The sequence below is a fragment of the Podarcis bocagei genome, assembly GCF_964188305.1.
Source record: "Podarcis bocagei genome assembly, chromosome: 7".
NCBI lineage: Eukaryota > Metazoa > Chordata > Lepidosauria > Squamata > Lacertidae > Podarcis > Podarcis bocagei.
Window position 1 is genome coordinate 1,884,710 of NC_138132.1, and position 14,877 is coordinate 1,899,586.

Here is a 14,877-nt window from a genome sequence, read left to right on the forward strand (position 1 = left end):
GAGAAAGCAACTGCTTATATACGTTTCTGAAGGCCTGGGCCACGCCCACTCTCAACGTGATTGGCTGTCTAAACTTCCAAGCTGCGAATCATGACTCAGAGTTTAAAGGCCAATGGCAGAGGCTTTCTGTGATTGGATATCATGTATCGAATCAGAACACAGGAGCTCAGAATCCTTAGTCCAGGCTCCAGCTCAGGCAAACAGAGACCACTGAATACATAAGCGAAGCCTGGACTGTTTAAAGTGGCCCCATAGCGCTTGAAATGTATTTTTAATCTCCTGTTGGAAGCCGCCCAGAGTGGCTGGGGAAACCCAGCCGGATGGGCGGGGTATAAGTAATAAATTATTATTATTATTATTATTATTATTATTATTATTATTATTATTATTATTATTAAATGTGTTGCGAAAGTGACCTGAGGATGATGGGATGACGTTCTTTAACAACCTGCCCATTCTGCTTTGCAAGCCTTTTGCAAAGAGTTCTCAAGTTGCGGTTGTTTTTCCTTTTGGACACGTGCATGAAGACTAGAAACCTGGTGTGAATGTGCCCTTCGTTACTTTCGACCCCTTGTTCTCACGTGAGCAACATCGGGCCCCATAAATCTTGCAGAATCCCAAGAGATGTTTAACATTCTTCTCTTCTCTCCCCACCTCTCCTTTCCAACAGAGCAAAGATGCCGGAATTCGAACTTTGGTCATGCTGGACGACCAGGGAGGTAAGGCCTCTGGCTTCACGGCAGATCGCTTGCAGACCATGGAGGTGTTAGCTGTGTTCTGGTTCTGCGTTTGCAGTTGCTATAATTAAAGTCCTCTGTGGCTTGGCTGACCAGTCTTAAAACCCCTTGGGTGTGGCTTGAATGCAGCAGAATAAGGTGCCAGAATGAACGGGTACCACTTCAGAAAGTGGGAGGGAAATACTCTTTTTGAGTGTGGCTCCACGGGACAGAAAATACCGTATTTTTCACTCCATAAGACGCACCTTTTGCTCCATAAGGCGCACCTGACCATAATATGCGCCTAGTTTTTAGAGGGGGAAAGGGGGAAAGCCCCGGTTTTTTGAGGATCAGCTCAAAGTTGTTGAGCTTACTTTGCAAAGGGAAAAAATCCTGTTTTTATGGGGTTCAACTCACAGTTCTGCAGCTTCTTTAGGAAAGGAAAGGGAGCAGTTTCTACAGTTTCCAGACAGATAATCTAATCAGCCAGTCACTTGCAGAACATTCAACAATGGAGGCCTGGGCAAGGGGGCGGGGCCAGAAAGGGAGCCAGCAATTGACCACACATTCACTCCATAAGACCCGCAGACATTTCCCCTGACTTTTTAGGAGGAGAAAAGTGTGTCTTATGGAGCGAAAAATGTGTTAATTCTTGCAAGCAGAAAATATGCACCTTGAAGAGAAATGCTAGTTTGCTTTCAGTCGCTGGGGACTGGTTGGGTAGAAGGCAGGGAGGCCAGCAGTAGGGGGCGCCAAAGTCAACAACAAGCAGAGGCAACTAATTCTAGTTTTCTCTATCCCCATCCTCCTTCTACAAGGGGCAGCACTCAGATTGAGGAGCAGGAGGAATCTGAATGACAGGGCCACCCCCTAGTGGTAGTGTTGCAGGAATTTATGTATAGTTTGGGGGGGGGTTGCCCCTCCTGCAGATATCATGCACATGCAGCCCACTACCAAAACCAGCACCATCGCTTTTGTGACTTTTGTGATTTGTCCCCAGAAAACACTTCATCACAGTTTCTTCCTATCTATCCCAAGGGCCTTTGCTGCACGATACCAAATGTAAGAATTCACTGATAAATGTATCTATGTACTGGCTCACTGGGAAAACTTCAGAAATTCATCTAGACCTGTGAGCTCAGCTACTCAGCAGCCCCTCTGCCTGAGTGATAATCCCTGGCATCTTGATACCTGAGTGCCGGACAGGTAGCCATTCCAGAAACAACAAACCCAGATGAATACAAAAGGGTGTGATGAACTTGGCTGGGAAACAGGGAAATGTAAAGATCTCTTTTGTTACACTTGATGGGTGTTTGGTGGAGGGCAAGGGGAACCATGGGGCAGGGTCCAGGATGCTCAGATCTCCCCTTTCATGATGTAACTGTGATGTATTAGTGATGTAGTTTTTTTGGGGGGGTGTAACATGGGGATTAGCAGCTAATAAAAGTTTCTCGCCCTGATCTGGCCACTGTGATCCACGCGACGGTCCTCCAGGCTTGATTATTGTAACTTGCTCTACGTGGGGCTGCCCTTCAGACTGACCCAGAAACTCCAGCGGGTGCAGAATGCCGCAGCAAGACTCCTTACGGGGTCCTCGCTGCGGGATCACATTCACCCAGTGCTATACCTGCTGCACTGGCTCCCGGTGGAGTACAGGGTCAGGTTCAAGGTGCTGGTTTTGACCTTTAAAGCCCTATGCGGCCTAGGACCCTCGTACCTACGGGACCGCCTCTCCTGGTCTGCCCCGCGGAGGACCTTAAGGTCCAAAATGACAGCACTTTGGAGGTCCTAGGTCGCAAGGTGGTTAGATTGGTTTCAACTAGGGCCAGGGCCTTTTCCGTACTGGCCCCGACTTGGTGGAACGCTCTGTCACAAGAGACCAGGGCCCTGCGGGACTTGACATCTTTCCGCAGGGCCTGCAAGACAGAGCTGTTCCACCTGGCCTTTGTTTTGGACTCAGTCGGACCCTTATGTTTTCCCTCCCCTTATGGTTTTAATCTATGGGCTACTTTTAAAATGAGGCTGCATTTTAAATTGCATTTTAACCTGTTTTTTAAATGGTTTTCTTTTTCTTTTTTCCTTGTTATGTTTTTACTGAAATTTTATTGATGTTAGCCGCGCTGATCCCAGCTCTGGCCGGGGAGGGCGGGGTATAAATAAAATTTATTATTATTATTATTATTATTATTATTATTATTATTATTATTATTATTATTATTAGAGGGGAGATTTGAAAACCAGCCGACATCCCTCAAGGGAGCATGAGAAACTGGCCGCTCCTCTCCACAATCTTGCAACACCTGTGAGACTCATCCTGCGTGTTCAGAGAGGGCCGTGCATAATGTTTGCAGGTTCCTGAGTGTCTCCGCTGTCTCCCCTTCCCTTTCCCCTTCCTCAGAGCAGCTGGACCGGATTGAGGACGGCTTGGACCAGATCATTCAAGACATGAAGGAGGCTGAGAAGAACCTCACGGACATGGCGAAATGTTGCGGCCTCTTCGTCTGCCCCTGCGCAAAGTAAGTCCCCGGGCCGTGCAAGTGCCAGGGACGCCTCTCTCTCCTTGTTTTGGATGAGAGCAAAGTATGTTACAGGTTGAACTCCTGCCTGAACATCTGTTCTTTTGAAACGTAGGTTAAAGAACATAAAAGACTTGGAGGTCACCAAGGCCAGCAACGGCCAGGTGGTCTCTCGACAACCCTGTGTGGTGGCCGATGGAAACCAAATGGTCATGAGTGGACCCTTCATCCAGAGGTAAGGAGTGGGGAGATCTTCTCTTCCAAGACCACCTTGCACAACCAGGAGATCTCTGCAGCCTCCAGGAGAGTTTCTCCTGCAAGCGCCAAAGGTGTCAGAAGTCACTGGGAGCAGGGCCTTTTCTGTGGCTGCCCCATTCTGTGGAATAGCATTCCTGTTGAGATAGGCTCTCTGCCCTTTCCGGAAACAGTCAAAAGGCATTTTTGTTCCAGCTGGATAAATGGGTGGATATAACAAGCGTCCCACCTGTTAGGGTTTTGTGCTTTTAATTCCCTTATGCATAAAGGCAGTTAATAAATCCATGGTGGTAGTAGTAATAATAATATGGTGGTTGGCCAAGATTTAACCAGGTGATTTAAATATTTAATTGGACGATTTCAATGTATGCATTCCTCCATCCTTTTGTATTTAAACATTTTTAGCCTGTAGATTATAATTCTTGGTAAATGTGAAGCTGCGTCTTGGTTGATGCTTTTAAAAGAAGTATTCATAGAATAGAATCATAGAGTTGGAAGAGACCACAAGGGCCATCGAGTCCAACCCCCTGCCAAGCAGGAAACACCATCAGAGCACTCCTGACATATGGTTGTCAAGCCTCTGCTTAAAGACCTCCAAAGTAGGAGACTCCACCACACTCCTTGGCAGCAAATTCCACTGTCGAACAGCTCTTACTGTCAGGAAGTTCTTCCTAATGTTTAGGTGGAATCTTCTTTCTTGTAGTTTGGATCCATTGCTCCGTGTCCGCTTCTCTGGAGCAGCAGAAAACAACCTTTCTCCCTCCTCTATGTGACATCCTTTTATATATTGGAACATGGCTATCATATCACCCCTTAACCTCCTCTTCTCCAGGCTAAACATGCCCAGCTCCCTTAGCCGTTCCTCATAAGGCATCGTTTCCAGGCCTTTGACCATTTTGGTTGCCCTCCTCTGGACACGTTCCAGTTTGTCAGTGTCCTTCTTGAATTGTGGTGCCCAGAACTGGACACAGTACTCCAGGTGTGGTCTGACCAGAGCAGAATACAGTGGCACTATTACTTCCCTTGATCTAGATGCTATACTCCTATTGATGCAGCCCAGAATTGCATTGGCTTTTTTAGCTGCCGCGTCACACTGTTGGCTCATGTCAAGTTTGTGGTCAACCAAGACTCCTAGATCCTTTTCACATGTACTGCTCTCAAGCCAGGTGTCACCCATCTTGTATTTGTGCCTCTCATTTTTTTTGCCCAAGTGCAATACTTTACATTTCTCCCTGTTAAAATTCATCTTGTTTGTTTTGGCCCAGTTCTCTAATCTGTCAAGGTCGTTTTGAAGTGTGATCCTGTCCTCTGGGGTGTTAGCCACCCCTCCCAGTTTGGTGTCATCTGCAAATTTGATCAGGATGCCCTTGAGTCCATCATCCAAGTCGTTGATAAAGATGTTAAATAAGACCGGGCCCAAGACAGAACCCTGTGGCACCCCACTAGTCACTCTTCTCCAGGATGAAGAGGAACCATTGATGAGCACTCTTTGGGTTCGGTCAGTCAGCCAGTTACAAATCCACTGAGTGGTAGCAGAGTCAAGACCGCATTTTACCAGCTTCTTTACAAGAATATCATGGGGCACCTTGTCAAATGCCTTACTGAAATCAAGGTAGGCTATATCCACTGAGTTCCCTTCATCTACCAGGCTTGTAATTCTGTCAAAAAATGAGATCAGGTTAGTCTGACATGACTTATTTTTCAGAAATCCATGCTGACTATTGGTGATCACAGCATTCCTTTCTAGGTGCTCACAGACTGTTTGCTTAATGATCTGCTCCAGAATCTTCCCTGCTATTGATGTCAGACTGACTGGGTGGTAATTATTTGGGTCCTCTCTTTTCCCCTTTTTGAAAATAGGGACAACATTTGCCCTCCTCCAGTCTGCCGGGACTTCGCCTGTTCTCCAGGATTTCTCGAAGATGACTGCCAGTGGTTCTGAGATCACATCTGCCAGTTCTTTTAATACTCTTGGATGCAGTTCATCTGGCCCTGGAGACTTGAATACATCTAAACTAGCCAAATATTCTTGTACTATCTCCTTAGTTATTCTGGGCTGTGTTTCCTTTGCTGAATCATTTGCTCCAAATTCTTCAGGTCGGGCATTGTTTTCTTTATCGGAGAAGACTGAGGCAAAGAAGGCATTGAGGAGTTCAGCCCTTTCTGTGTCCCCTGTTTGCATTTCACCATCTTCTCCTCTGAGTGACCCCACTGTTTCTTTGTTCTTCCTTTTGCTACGAACATACCCATAAAAGCCTTTTTTGTTGCTTTTAACCTCTCTAGCAAGCCTGAGTTCATTCTGTGCTTTAGCTTTTCTGACTTTGTGTCTACACGTGCTGGCTATTTGTTTGAATTCCTCTTTGGTGGTTTCCCCCCTTTTCCATTTTTTGTACACATCCTTTTTTAATCTTAATTCAGTTAAAAGTTCTTTAGATAGCCACCCTGGCTTCTTTAGGCACCTTCCATGTTTCCGTCTCATTAGTATTGCCTGACGTTGTGCTTTTACTATCTCCCTCTTAACAAACTCCCAGCCATCATGAACTCCCTTTCCTTTTAGTATTGCTGTCCATGGGATCTCACCCAGCACTTCCCTAAGTTTTATGAAGTCGGCTTTCTTAAAGTCAAGAAATTGAGTCCTAGTATGCTTGGCTGCTCCTTTCCGCTGTATAGTAAACTTCAGAAGAGCATGATCACTCGCGCCTAATGATCCTTCCACTTCTACCCCACTAACCAGGTCATCAACATTGGTTAGGACCAGATCTAAAATGGCTGTTCCTCTTGTTGCTTCTCCCACTTTCTGGACAATGAAGTTGTCTGCAAGGCCAGTGAGGAATCTGTTTGACCTTATGCTCTTGGCTGAGTTTGACGCCCAACAAATATCCGGGTAATTGAAGTCCCCCATTACTACTATCTCCCTTCCTTTTGCATGCTTGGCCATCTGTTCCAGGAAGGCATCATCTATGTCCTCCGTTTGGCTTGGGGATCTATAGTAAACTCCCACAATGAGGTCTCTGTTATTCTTCTCTCCCTTAATTTTGACCCAAATGCTCTCACATTGGCTTTGAGGTTCTAAATCTTGGATCTCTTCACAGGTATACACATCCCTGACATATAACGCCACTCCTCCTCCTTTCTTGTCTGGTCTCTTTCTCTGAAATAGATTGTATCCCCCCATTATTACATTCCAATCGTGGGACTTATCCCACCAGGTTTCAGTGATGCCTATTATGTCATATTTAGTTTGCTGTACCAAGAGCTCAAGCTCATCTTGTTTATTTCCCATGCTTTGCGCATTAGTGTACAGACATTGAAGTCCATTAATCATTCCCCCGTGTCTCTTATTTAAGGATTTTTTCCTCCCACCACTAGGTCCGCGTGCTGTTTGCTCCATTTGGTCTATGACATTTGGATGATCATCTTCATTAATTGATAGACTCCTACCTTCAGGAGCACTGTCTCCCTCCCCCACATTAGTCAGTTTAAAGCCCTCCTGATGAGGTTTCTGAGATTTTTGGCAAAAACATTCCTCCCAACCGTTGTGAGGTGCAGCCCATCACTTGCCAGAAGTCCATCTTCAAGAAACTGCAGTCCGTGATCTAAGAATCCAAACCGTTCCTGTTTACACCATTTGCGAAGCCAGCTGTTCACTTCCACTATTTTCCCCTCTCTCCCTGGGCCACGTCGTTCAACTGGGAGGACAGACGAGATGACAATTTGTGCATTTAGTTGCTTCAATTTCCTGCCGAGAGCCTCGTAGTCTCTTTTGATCTTCTGGAGGCTATTGCTTGCAGTGTCATTGGTTCCCACATGAACCAAGAGGAAGGGGTATTTGTCAGTGGGTTTTATGATTCCTTGCAGTCGTTCAGTTACATCTTGGATCTTAGCCCCGGGGAGACAGCACACTTCCCGAGACATCTTGTCAGGCCCACAGATCACTGCTTCTGTTCCCCTCAGTAGGGAATCCCCTATCACCACTACACGCCTCCTCTTGGGTTTGGTCGGGGTTCTTCCGTGAGCTGTCCGTTCCAAGGTCGCCTGCACATTCCCTGAGGACTGACTTTGCTGCTCGTCTTCATATACCTGATCGACTGTAATGAGGGAGAGATCCTCAAATGGAGTCTGCTCTTCGTCTTCCATGCTAGGGGAGAGGACCTCAAAGCGATTGTGTATTTCTAAACAATCAGAGGGAACCCTGGGCCTCCTACTTCTTTGAGTCACGTTTCTCCATATATCTGGCTCCTGTGTTGATGAACTAGCCTCCTTCTCAGGGGAGTCCCCTGTCTCCTCCTTGGTGGGGACGGTGTGCTCTGTTGCTTCCAAGAAGAGCTCCAGCTCTCTAATTCTTTGGAGCGTAGCTACACGTTCCTCCAGTTGCTGGACTTTGTCTTTTAAAAGGGCAATCAACATGCAATTGCTGCAGGTGAAGCTGCCTGCAACCTTTGGCAAGATGGCAAACATTGCGCAGGAATCGCAGGCGACTGCAGCTGTTCCCTCCCCTTCCATCTTGAGATCGTGTTGTTGGGGGTGGCTACAGAGGTCCTCCATCATAAAAAGCTTGAAGACAGGACAAATAACTTCGCCCACAAAAAAAAAAAACCTAGGTCTCCCCCAACAAACGTTTGAGACTAGCTCCCCTAAATCTAAAAGATGGATATAACTGCGCGCGCCGCTGCCCTACAAACTCTGATAAGCTCCTCCCACAGCTAATCCCCTGCCTCAACAGAAACCCTGCCCCCTCTGACCTTTACACAGGGAAAAGAGCTAATCAGCCACAAGAAACACACACACACACACACAAGGAAACCCTTTTTGCTCCTTCTTCAACTGCTGCCCTACAAACTCTGATAAGCTCCTCCCACAGCTAATCCCCTGCCTCAACAGAAACCCTGCCCCCTCTGACCTTTACACAGGGAAAGAGCTAATCAGCCACAAGAAACACACACACACAAGAAAACCCTTTTTGCTCCTTCTTCAACTGCTGCCCTACAAAAAAAATAAGCTTCCGAAATCTTTGTGTCTCTTTACTTTGAGAGGCTTTGAGTACTTTAATTAGTAGCTCATTCCTCTGAGCCCTAACGTAACTGGACTTTTAAAAATAACTTTGTATAATTACTTCCTAGCTGGCTACAAAGAGAAACTAGGAGCATGGGTCTTGCAAAGTATTCTTAGCGTACGTATTTTTATTCTGTGGTTGATATGACCATGATGGTTACAACAAAACAAAACTAAACCCTAATAATAACAACATCGTGGTCATCGTGACCTTCCACAGCCAAATCACACCTTTTATTTTCCTGGATTGAAAACTTAGTTCTCGAACTTGTTCTTGGCCACTGCAAGGAAAGGATGATGGAGTACGAGGAGCCTCTGGTCTGATCCAGCACCCAGGCTCTTACCTTCTTTGTGCGTTTTGCTCAGGATAACAAAAGACGACGTAGAAGAAGAGATGGAACAGAACCTGACGCAGGTGGACAGCATGCTGAGCAACCTTCGCAGCATGGCAGTGGACATGAGCAACGAAATCGACGTCCAGAGCAAACAGGTGGACAGCATTAAGGAAAAGGTGAGCGATGCTCCCCCACCCCCACCTCACAGGAAGGGCCAGGGCAGAGAACATATGCGGTAGAACATAACGTGTTTTTTTTTAAAATAAAAAGTTTAAAATTCCAAATTCTGCACCCAAGGTGCACAACTGGAAGACACCATGTTAGGGAGGGTTTCTATATGCACATATTTTGAGTGCGCCACTCTGTGGGAATGTTGTGGATGTAGGAGAGGATATATTGATTAAGTATATCTGAAGAAGCGTCTCCACCCCCATCGTTCTGCCTGGACGCTGAGGTCCAGCTCCGAGGGCCTTCTGGCGGTTCCCCCACTGCGAGAAGCCAAGTTACAGGGAACCAGGCAGAGGGCCTTCTCGGTGGTGGCGCCCGCCCTGTGGAACGCCCTCCCCCCAAATGTCAAAGAGAACAACAACCACCAGACTTTAAGAAGACATCTGAAGGCAGCCCTGTTTAGGGAAGCTTTTAATGTTTGATATATTACGGTATTTTAATAGTTTGTTGGAAGCCGCCCAGAGTGGCTGGGGAAGCCCAGCCAGATGGGCGGGGTATAAATAAAATAATAATAATAATAATAATAATAATAATAATAATAATAATAATAATAATAATAATAATAATAATTAATTATTATCCTTCCTCACTCATGCTTGTGAGTCAGTAGCAGAGTGCATTCCCCAGTATATTGCAAGAAACTAGTTGGTAGATTCGTTTGAATCTCTTTACTTAAGCAGTCCAGTCTGGCTTGTCCGGGTTGGATTATTCCTGGTAAATTCCCCCTTTGTTCCCTCTTTAAAATGATAAAGAAACAACAGTCTTCTATTAAGAATAACAAGAAGTTTACTTACATTCAGTTCACAGTAGGTTCCTTAAAGGCAGGCTTTCGCTTGTAGTTACGGGAAAGGGTTTGAGTTCACCCCATATGGGGACTCAGCCCATGTACTGCTGGCTGAGAGCCAGCAGACAGCAAAATACACCAGAATCAGAAGAAAGCAGCAAAAGCGTCAGGGTCGAGAGAGAGAGATGGCTGCGTGACTGGCCCGTTTACAGGGACTCACAGGGTCATGCCCATCCACCTGGTTACATGCCCGTCCATCTGGATGCTCCAGACCAGGTGTGACAGGAAGTCCTCCTGGCTGCAGTAACATCCCCCTGTGTGTGTCCACACTGGGCAAACAGGAAGTGTTGTACTTGACTGCTTATGTTACAGCCCACTCTGACTATTTCCGGATCCACCAGCAGGAGGATCTGTGACTTTACTTCCTTTGGAAATAATCGTTCTAGTTAACACCTTCATATAGAATCCTGTGTACCGTTTTGGTTGCCCCAGAGTTTTTTCAAAAATGAACAAAGGGGTAATACAGAGCTTGGAAAGGTTCAGTAAAGGATGAAATGGTCAGGGGGTTGGAACACGTTGTGGTAGTGTTAGTACAGGTGAGGGAAAACTCTTCACACAACATGTGATTCCCTTAAGGCAGCCTTTAATAATAATAATAATATATATAGTAATTTATTATTTGTACCCAACCCATCTGGCTGGGTTTCCCCAGCCACTCTGGGCGGTTTCCACAAAGACCAAAAATACACTAATATGTCATACATTAAAAACTTCCCTGAACAGGGCTGCCTTAAGATGTCTTCTGAATGTCAGGTAGTTGTTTATCTCTTTGGCATCTGGTGGGAAGGCGTTCCATACGGCAGGTGCCACTAGCAAGAAGGCCCTCTGCCTGGTTCCCTGTAGCTTTGCTTCTTGCAATGAGGGAACCGCCAGAAGGCCCTCGGAGCTGGACCTCAGTGTCCAGGCAGAACGATGGGGGTGGAGACGCTCCTTCAGGTATGCTGGGCTGAGGCCGTTTAGGGCTTTCAAGGTCAACACCAACACTTTGAATTGTGCCTGGAGCTCTCCACATGCTTTGGACTACAACTTCCATCATGCTCAGCAGCCAGCGTGATGGGAGGTGTAGTTTCAAGCCTGCTGCTGGAAACAGCCCCTGCCTCTGTTTTCTCACTTTCTTCTTTTCTCCTCAGGCCATCGCCAACGTGATTAGCATCAACGCAGCCAACAACCAGACTACCAAGATGCTGAAAAATGCCTGAACCGCCCCACTGACCGCCTTTTACCCTCCCCACCCCACCCCCTAGAGAAACGGCTTCATCCACCTGAATTTGGATTGGTTTCAAATCAAGGCAGTTCCAAATCACGTTTCCCATTTTGAGACGCGACCACTTCCTGAGCAAGCTTGCATTCGACTAACGAGAAAAGGATGCTGGAAAGACGAGAGCAGAGTGGATTGTAGGGAAATAGCGCCTTTGTACACACGAGGGACACGATCCTCCTGGATCCATGTGCAGAATTGTTATACCTGTTTGCACAAGAGACTGTTTTCTGTACATACCCAGGGACACTGAGCAAGACCATTTATTGGAAGGCTATGGCTGCCATCCTATTTGAAAGTAAGTCCTTTTGATCAATGTGGGAGTTGCTTCCTGCTAAACCTCCTCTCTCTCTCTCCCTCCCTCCCTCTCTCTCTCTCTCTCTCTCTCTCTCTCACACACACACACACACACACACACACACACACGATTGGGCTGCTCCTGTGCATCATTTGTCAATAAGCAAGGATCGGCACCCACTGGGTAAAAGCAGTGGTTCTCCATAGATGGGATGCAAAAGTCCAGCCTGTTTAGTTAGGAGTGTCGTAACTTGAGAACTTAACAACACATCGCAAGGTTTAGGTGACATGTTGGATGGTGAAGACGTAAAACAGAAGCGCAAGATGCCCTGAGCAGGCTCAGCGGGTGATCCTGGTGAGATTCTGGAGATAGCATCTCCTTGTTCTTGGAACCTGGGACTGGTCCAGGACAAAGCCCACAATAATAAGTACAATTCATGATTTATTATGACAAATTCAGTCTGGGGAAGGGTTGTAGCTGGGTGGTAGAGCATTTGCAAGCAGAAGACCCCGGGTTCAATGATATGACTTGGCGTAAGGCAGCTCCCTGTGGCACCCCTTGATTCACAACCATGAGGACTGGGATCTTAGTTTATTTTTAGGGGAAGGGCCACAGATCGGGGTAGGCCACCTGCTTTGCGTGCAGGAGCTCCCAAGTTCTGTTCCCACTGGCAGAATCTCCAGGGAGGGTCGGGAGAAAGTCATGTCTGTAGCTACACTGCTGCCAATCAGTGTAGACTATACTGAGATAGATGGACCAACCAAGTGACTGGGTTTAAGGCTGCTTTCTTTGTTCCTGCTAACTTCAGAAGCCAGATATTTCTCTCCGCGTTTGTGCATGCAAACCAAACCAAAACCAAGCTTTAACTGTGGGGATGAATGGCCGTGACAATCCTATCGTATGAGACTGTAAACAGAGCATCTTTATTAAATTCTGATTTCGGTTTAAGCCAGGCTTCTTCTTCTTCTTTTAAAGAGACACGATATAATTGGAATTAATTAAAAAGATTTCAGTTTTGAGAAGCCCCACCTTTCCTAATGAAAATAAAAACCCGCATAGTTTTCGTTACACACCCTCCAACCACACCAGATCTCCACTGACTCCTCTGCCCCCCTACTTTGAGGTCTCCTGGAAAATGCAGCCGCGTCTAATCCTGGCTGTGCCCTAAGCCAGGAGGTGTGTTGTTGCGTGTCGAGACCCCGCAGCCACCCCCTCGTTGGGAAATAACTCACACCAGGACACAGATATTAGGTTTATGTTATTGGGCAGATTTTGGCCACAACTTTATTGAATGACAGAATGTGAACGGTATTGGCTTAGGCATTGATTGTACCCGACTATATCTGACTCCTGCCCATTGTGCAGGAAGTCTGGTAAGGGTAAGCCACGGGTAGGGGGAGCCCTGTCGATGCGAACCAACTCAAGCTCCCCCTGGTGTTCCCATTGGGGTTGCGTCATGGCCCTAGCCCCCGACCGGGCTTCGGACAAGATCAACACCCCCGGATTCCTTTAACAGAATACTCGTAAGCATGGTGATGGCCACACCTCCCCTCCCCCACACAAGGTCAAACAATGCCTAACCACCACAAGAGCCCAAAGGCTCGCCGCCAAAGACCCTCACATCTGTAACCAATGCCTCAAGCCTTCTGCAATATCGGTCAGCCATATATCACTCCCTCAGTCGGAAAGGTGCATACCATCGTGACACCTGGCTTGAGAGCAGTACATGTGAAAAGGATCTAGGAGTCTTGGTTGACCACAAACTTGACATGAGCCAACAGTGTGACGCGGCAGCTAAAAAAGCCAATGCAATTCTGGGCTGCATCAATAGGAGTATAGCATCTAGATCAAGGGAAGTAATAGTGCCACTGTATTCTGCTCTGGTCAGAGCTCACCTGGAGTACTGTGTCCAGTTCTGGGCACCACAGTTCAAGAAGGACACTGACAAACTGGAATGTGTCCAGAGGAGGGCAACCAAAATGGTCAAAGGCCTGGAAACGATGCCTTATGAGGAACGGCTAAGGGAGCTGGGCATGTTTAGCCTGGAGAAGAGGAGGTTAAGGGGTGATATGATAGCCATGTTCAAATATTTAAAAGGATGTCACATAGAGGAGGGAGAAAGGTTGTTTTCTGCTGCTCCAGAGAAGCGGACACGGAGCAATGGATCCAAACTACAAGAAAGAAGATTCCACCTAAACATTAGGAAGAACTTCCTGGCAGTAAGAGCTGTTCGACAGTGGAATTTGCTGCCAAGGAGTGTGGTGGAGTCTCCTGCTTTGGAGGTCTTTAAGCAGAGGCTTGACAACCATATGTCGGGAGTGCTCTGATGGTGTTTCCTGCTTGGCAGGGGGTTGGACTCGATGGCCCTTGTGGTCTCTTCCAACTCTATGATTCTATGATTCTATGATCGTCACGAAATAAGGCCATTTTACAGAAAAAAAACGGAAGGGTGTGCGATCAGCTGGCCATCCAATGCAACCACTTTCTGTGAAACGGAACGATTCAAACGGTCTGTAGCGGCTGGGGAATTGCTGCCACGCCAAACACGTCTCTCCAACAGCAGCGACCAAATGAGATTCATTCTCAGGGAAGTGGAGCAGGTTTGTGAGGCTTCCAGATTCCACTGGGGGACTGGACAGGTAAGTGACTTACCTTGGAGCTAGCAACCTGGGGCAAGCAAGGCCCACCCCTTGCATTCTGGGATGGATGACAGGCTGTGTGTAGCACAGGGATAGCGGGACAGACATCTGTACCTGGCGGTTTGCGGTGTCAGGTGACTGGCAGGCGGGCGCAGTTCTCTAAGAACGGTCTCAGAGGCCCAATTTCTATTAGGTCCCAAGGGATGGGGAAGACTGTGATGGCGGCCATGAGAACAAGATGTTGGGGTTTAACAACAACAAATGGCGGGAAAGGAGATTCCGACTAAACATTCGGAAGAACTTCCTGACAGTATGAGCTGTTCAGCAGTGGGGCGGACTCTGGCGGAAGGTGAGAGACCAGTACCGGATTTAGGTATAAGCTAAACAAGCTCTAGCTTAGGGGCCCCACTCTCTTGGGGGCCCCCCAAAAAAGTAAAGGGGAAAAAACTGGGTTTACATTTCCAAAATATAAGATAAAAAGCAAATAAAATAAAAGCTACCTACAGCAACCGTGTTTTGTGTTGTGTCGGCTACTGTGATTAGGGACGTGGGTGGCGCTGTGGGTTAAACCACAGAGCCTAGGACTTGCCGATCGGAAGGTCGGCAGTTTGAATCCCCGCGACGGGGTGAGCTCCCGTTGCTCAGTCCCTGCTCCTGCCAGCCTAGCAGTTCAAAAGCACATCAAAGTGCAAGTAGATAAATAGGTACCGCTCCAGCGGGAAGGTAAACGGCATTT

General features: G+C 47.1%; 1 protein-coding gene across 1 annotated transcript in view; it reads left to right on the plus strand.

Moving 5' to 3' along the window:
- Positions 1 to 12,450, plus strand: part of LOC308590560 (synaptosomal-associated protein 25-like) — a 34,194-nt gene extending 21,744 nt beyond the window's left edge. Inside the window, exons 4-8 of the mRNA XM_081200709.1 lie at positions 671 to 719; positions 3,115 to 3,232; positions 3,348 to 3,467; positions 8,906 to 9,050; positions 11,077 to 12,450. Coding sequence (XP_081056835.1) covers positions 671 to 719; positions 3,115 to 3,232; positions 3,348 to 3,467; positions 8,906 to 9,050; positions 11,077 to 11,145 — 501 coding nt within the window. The 3' untranslated portion in view covers positions 11,146 to 12,450. The remainder of the gene's footprint in view (positions 1 to 670; positions 720 to 3,114; positions 3,233 to 3,347; positions 3,468 to 8,905; positions 9,051 to 11,076) is intronic.
- The last annotated feature ends 2,427 nt before the right edge of the window (positions 12,451 to 14,877 follow it).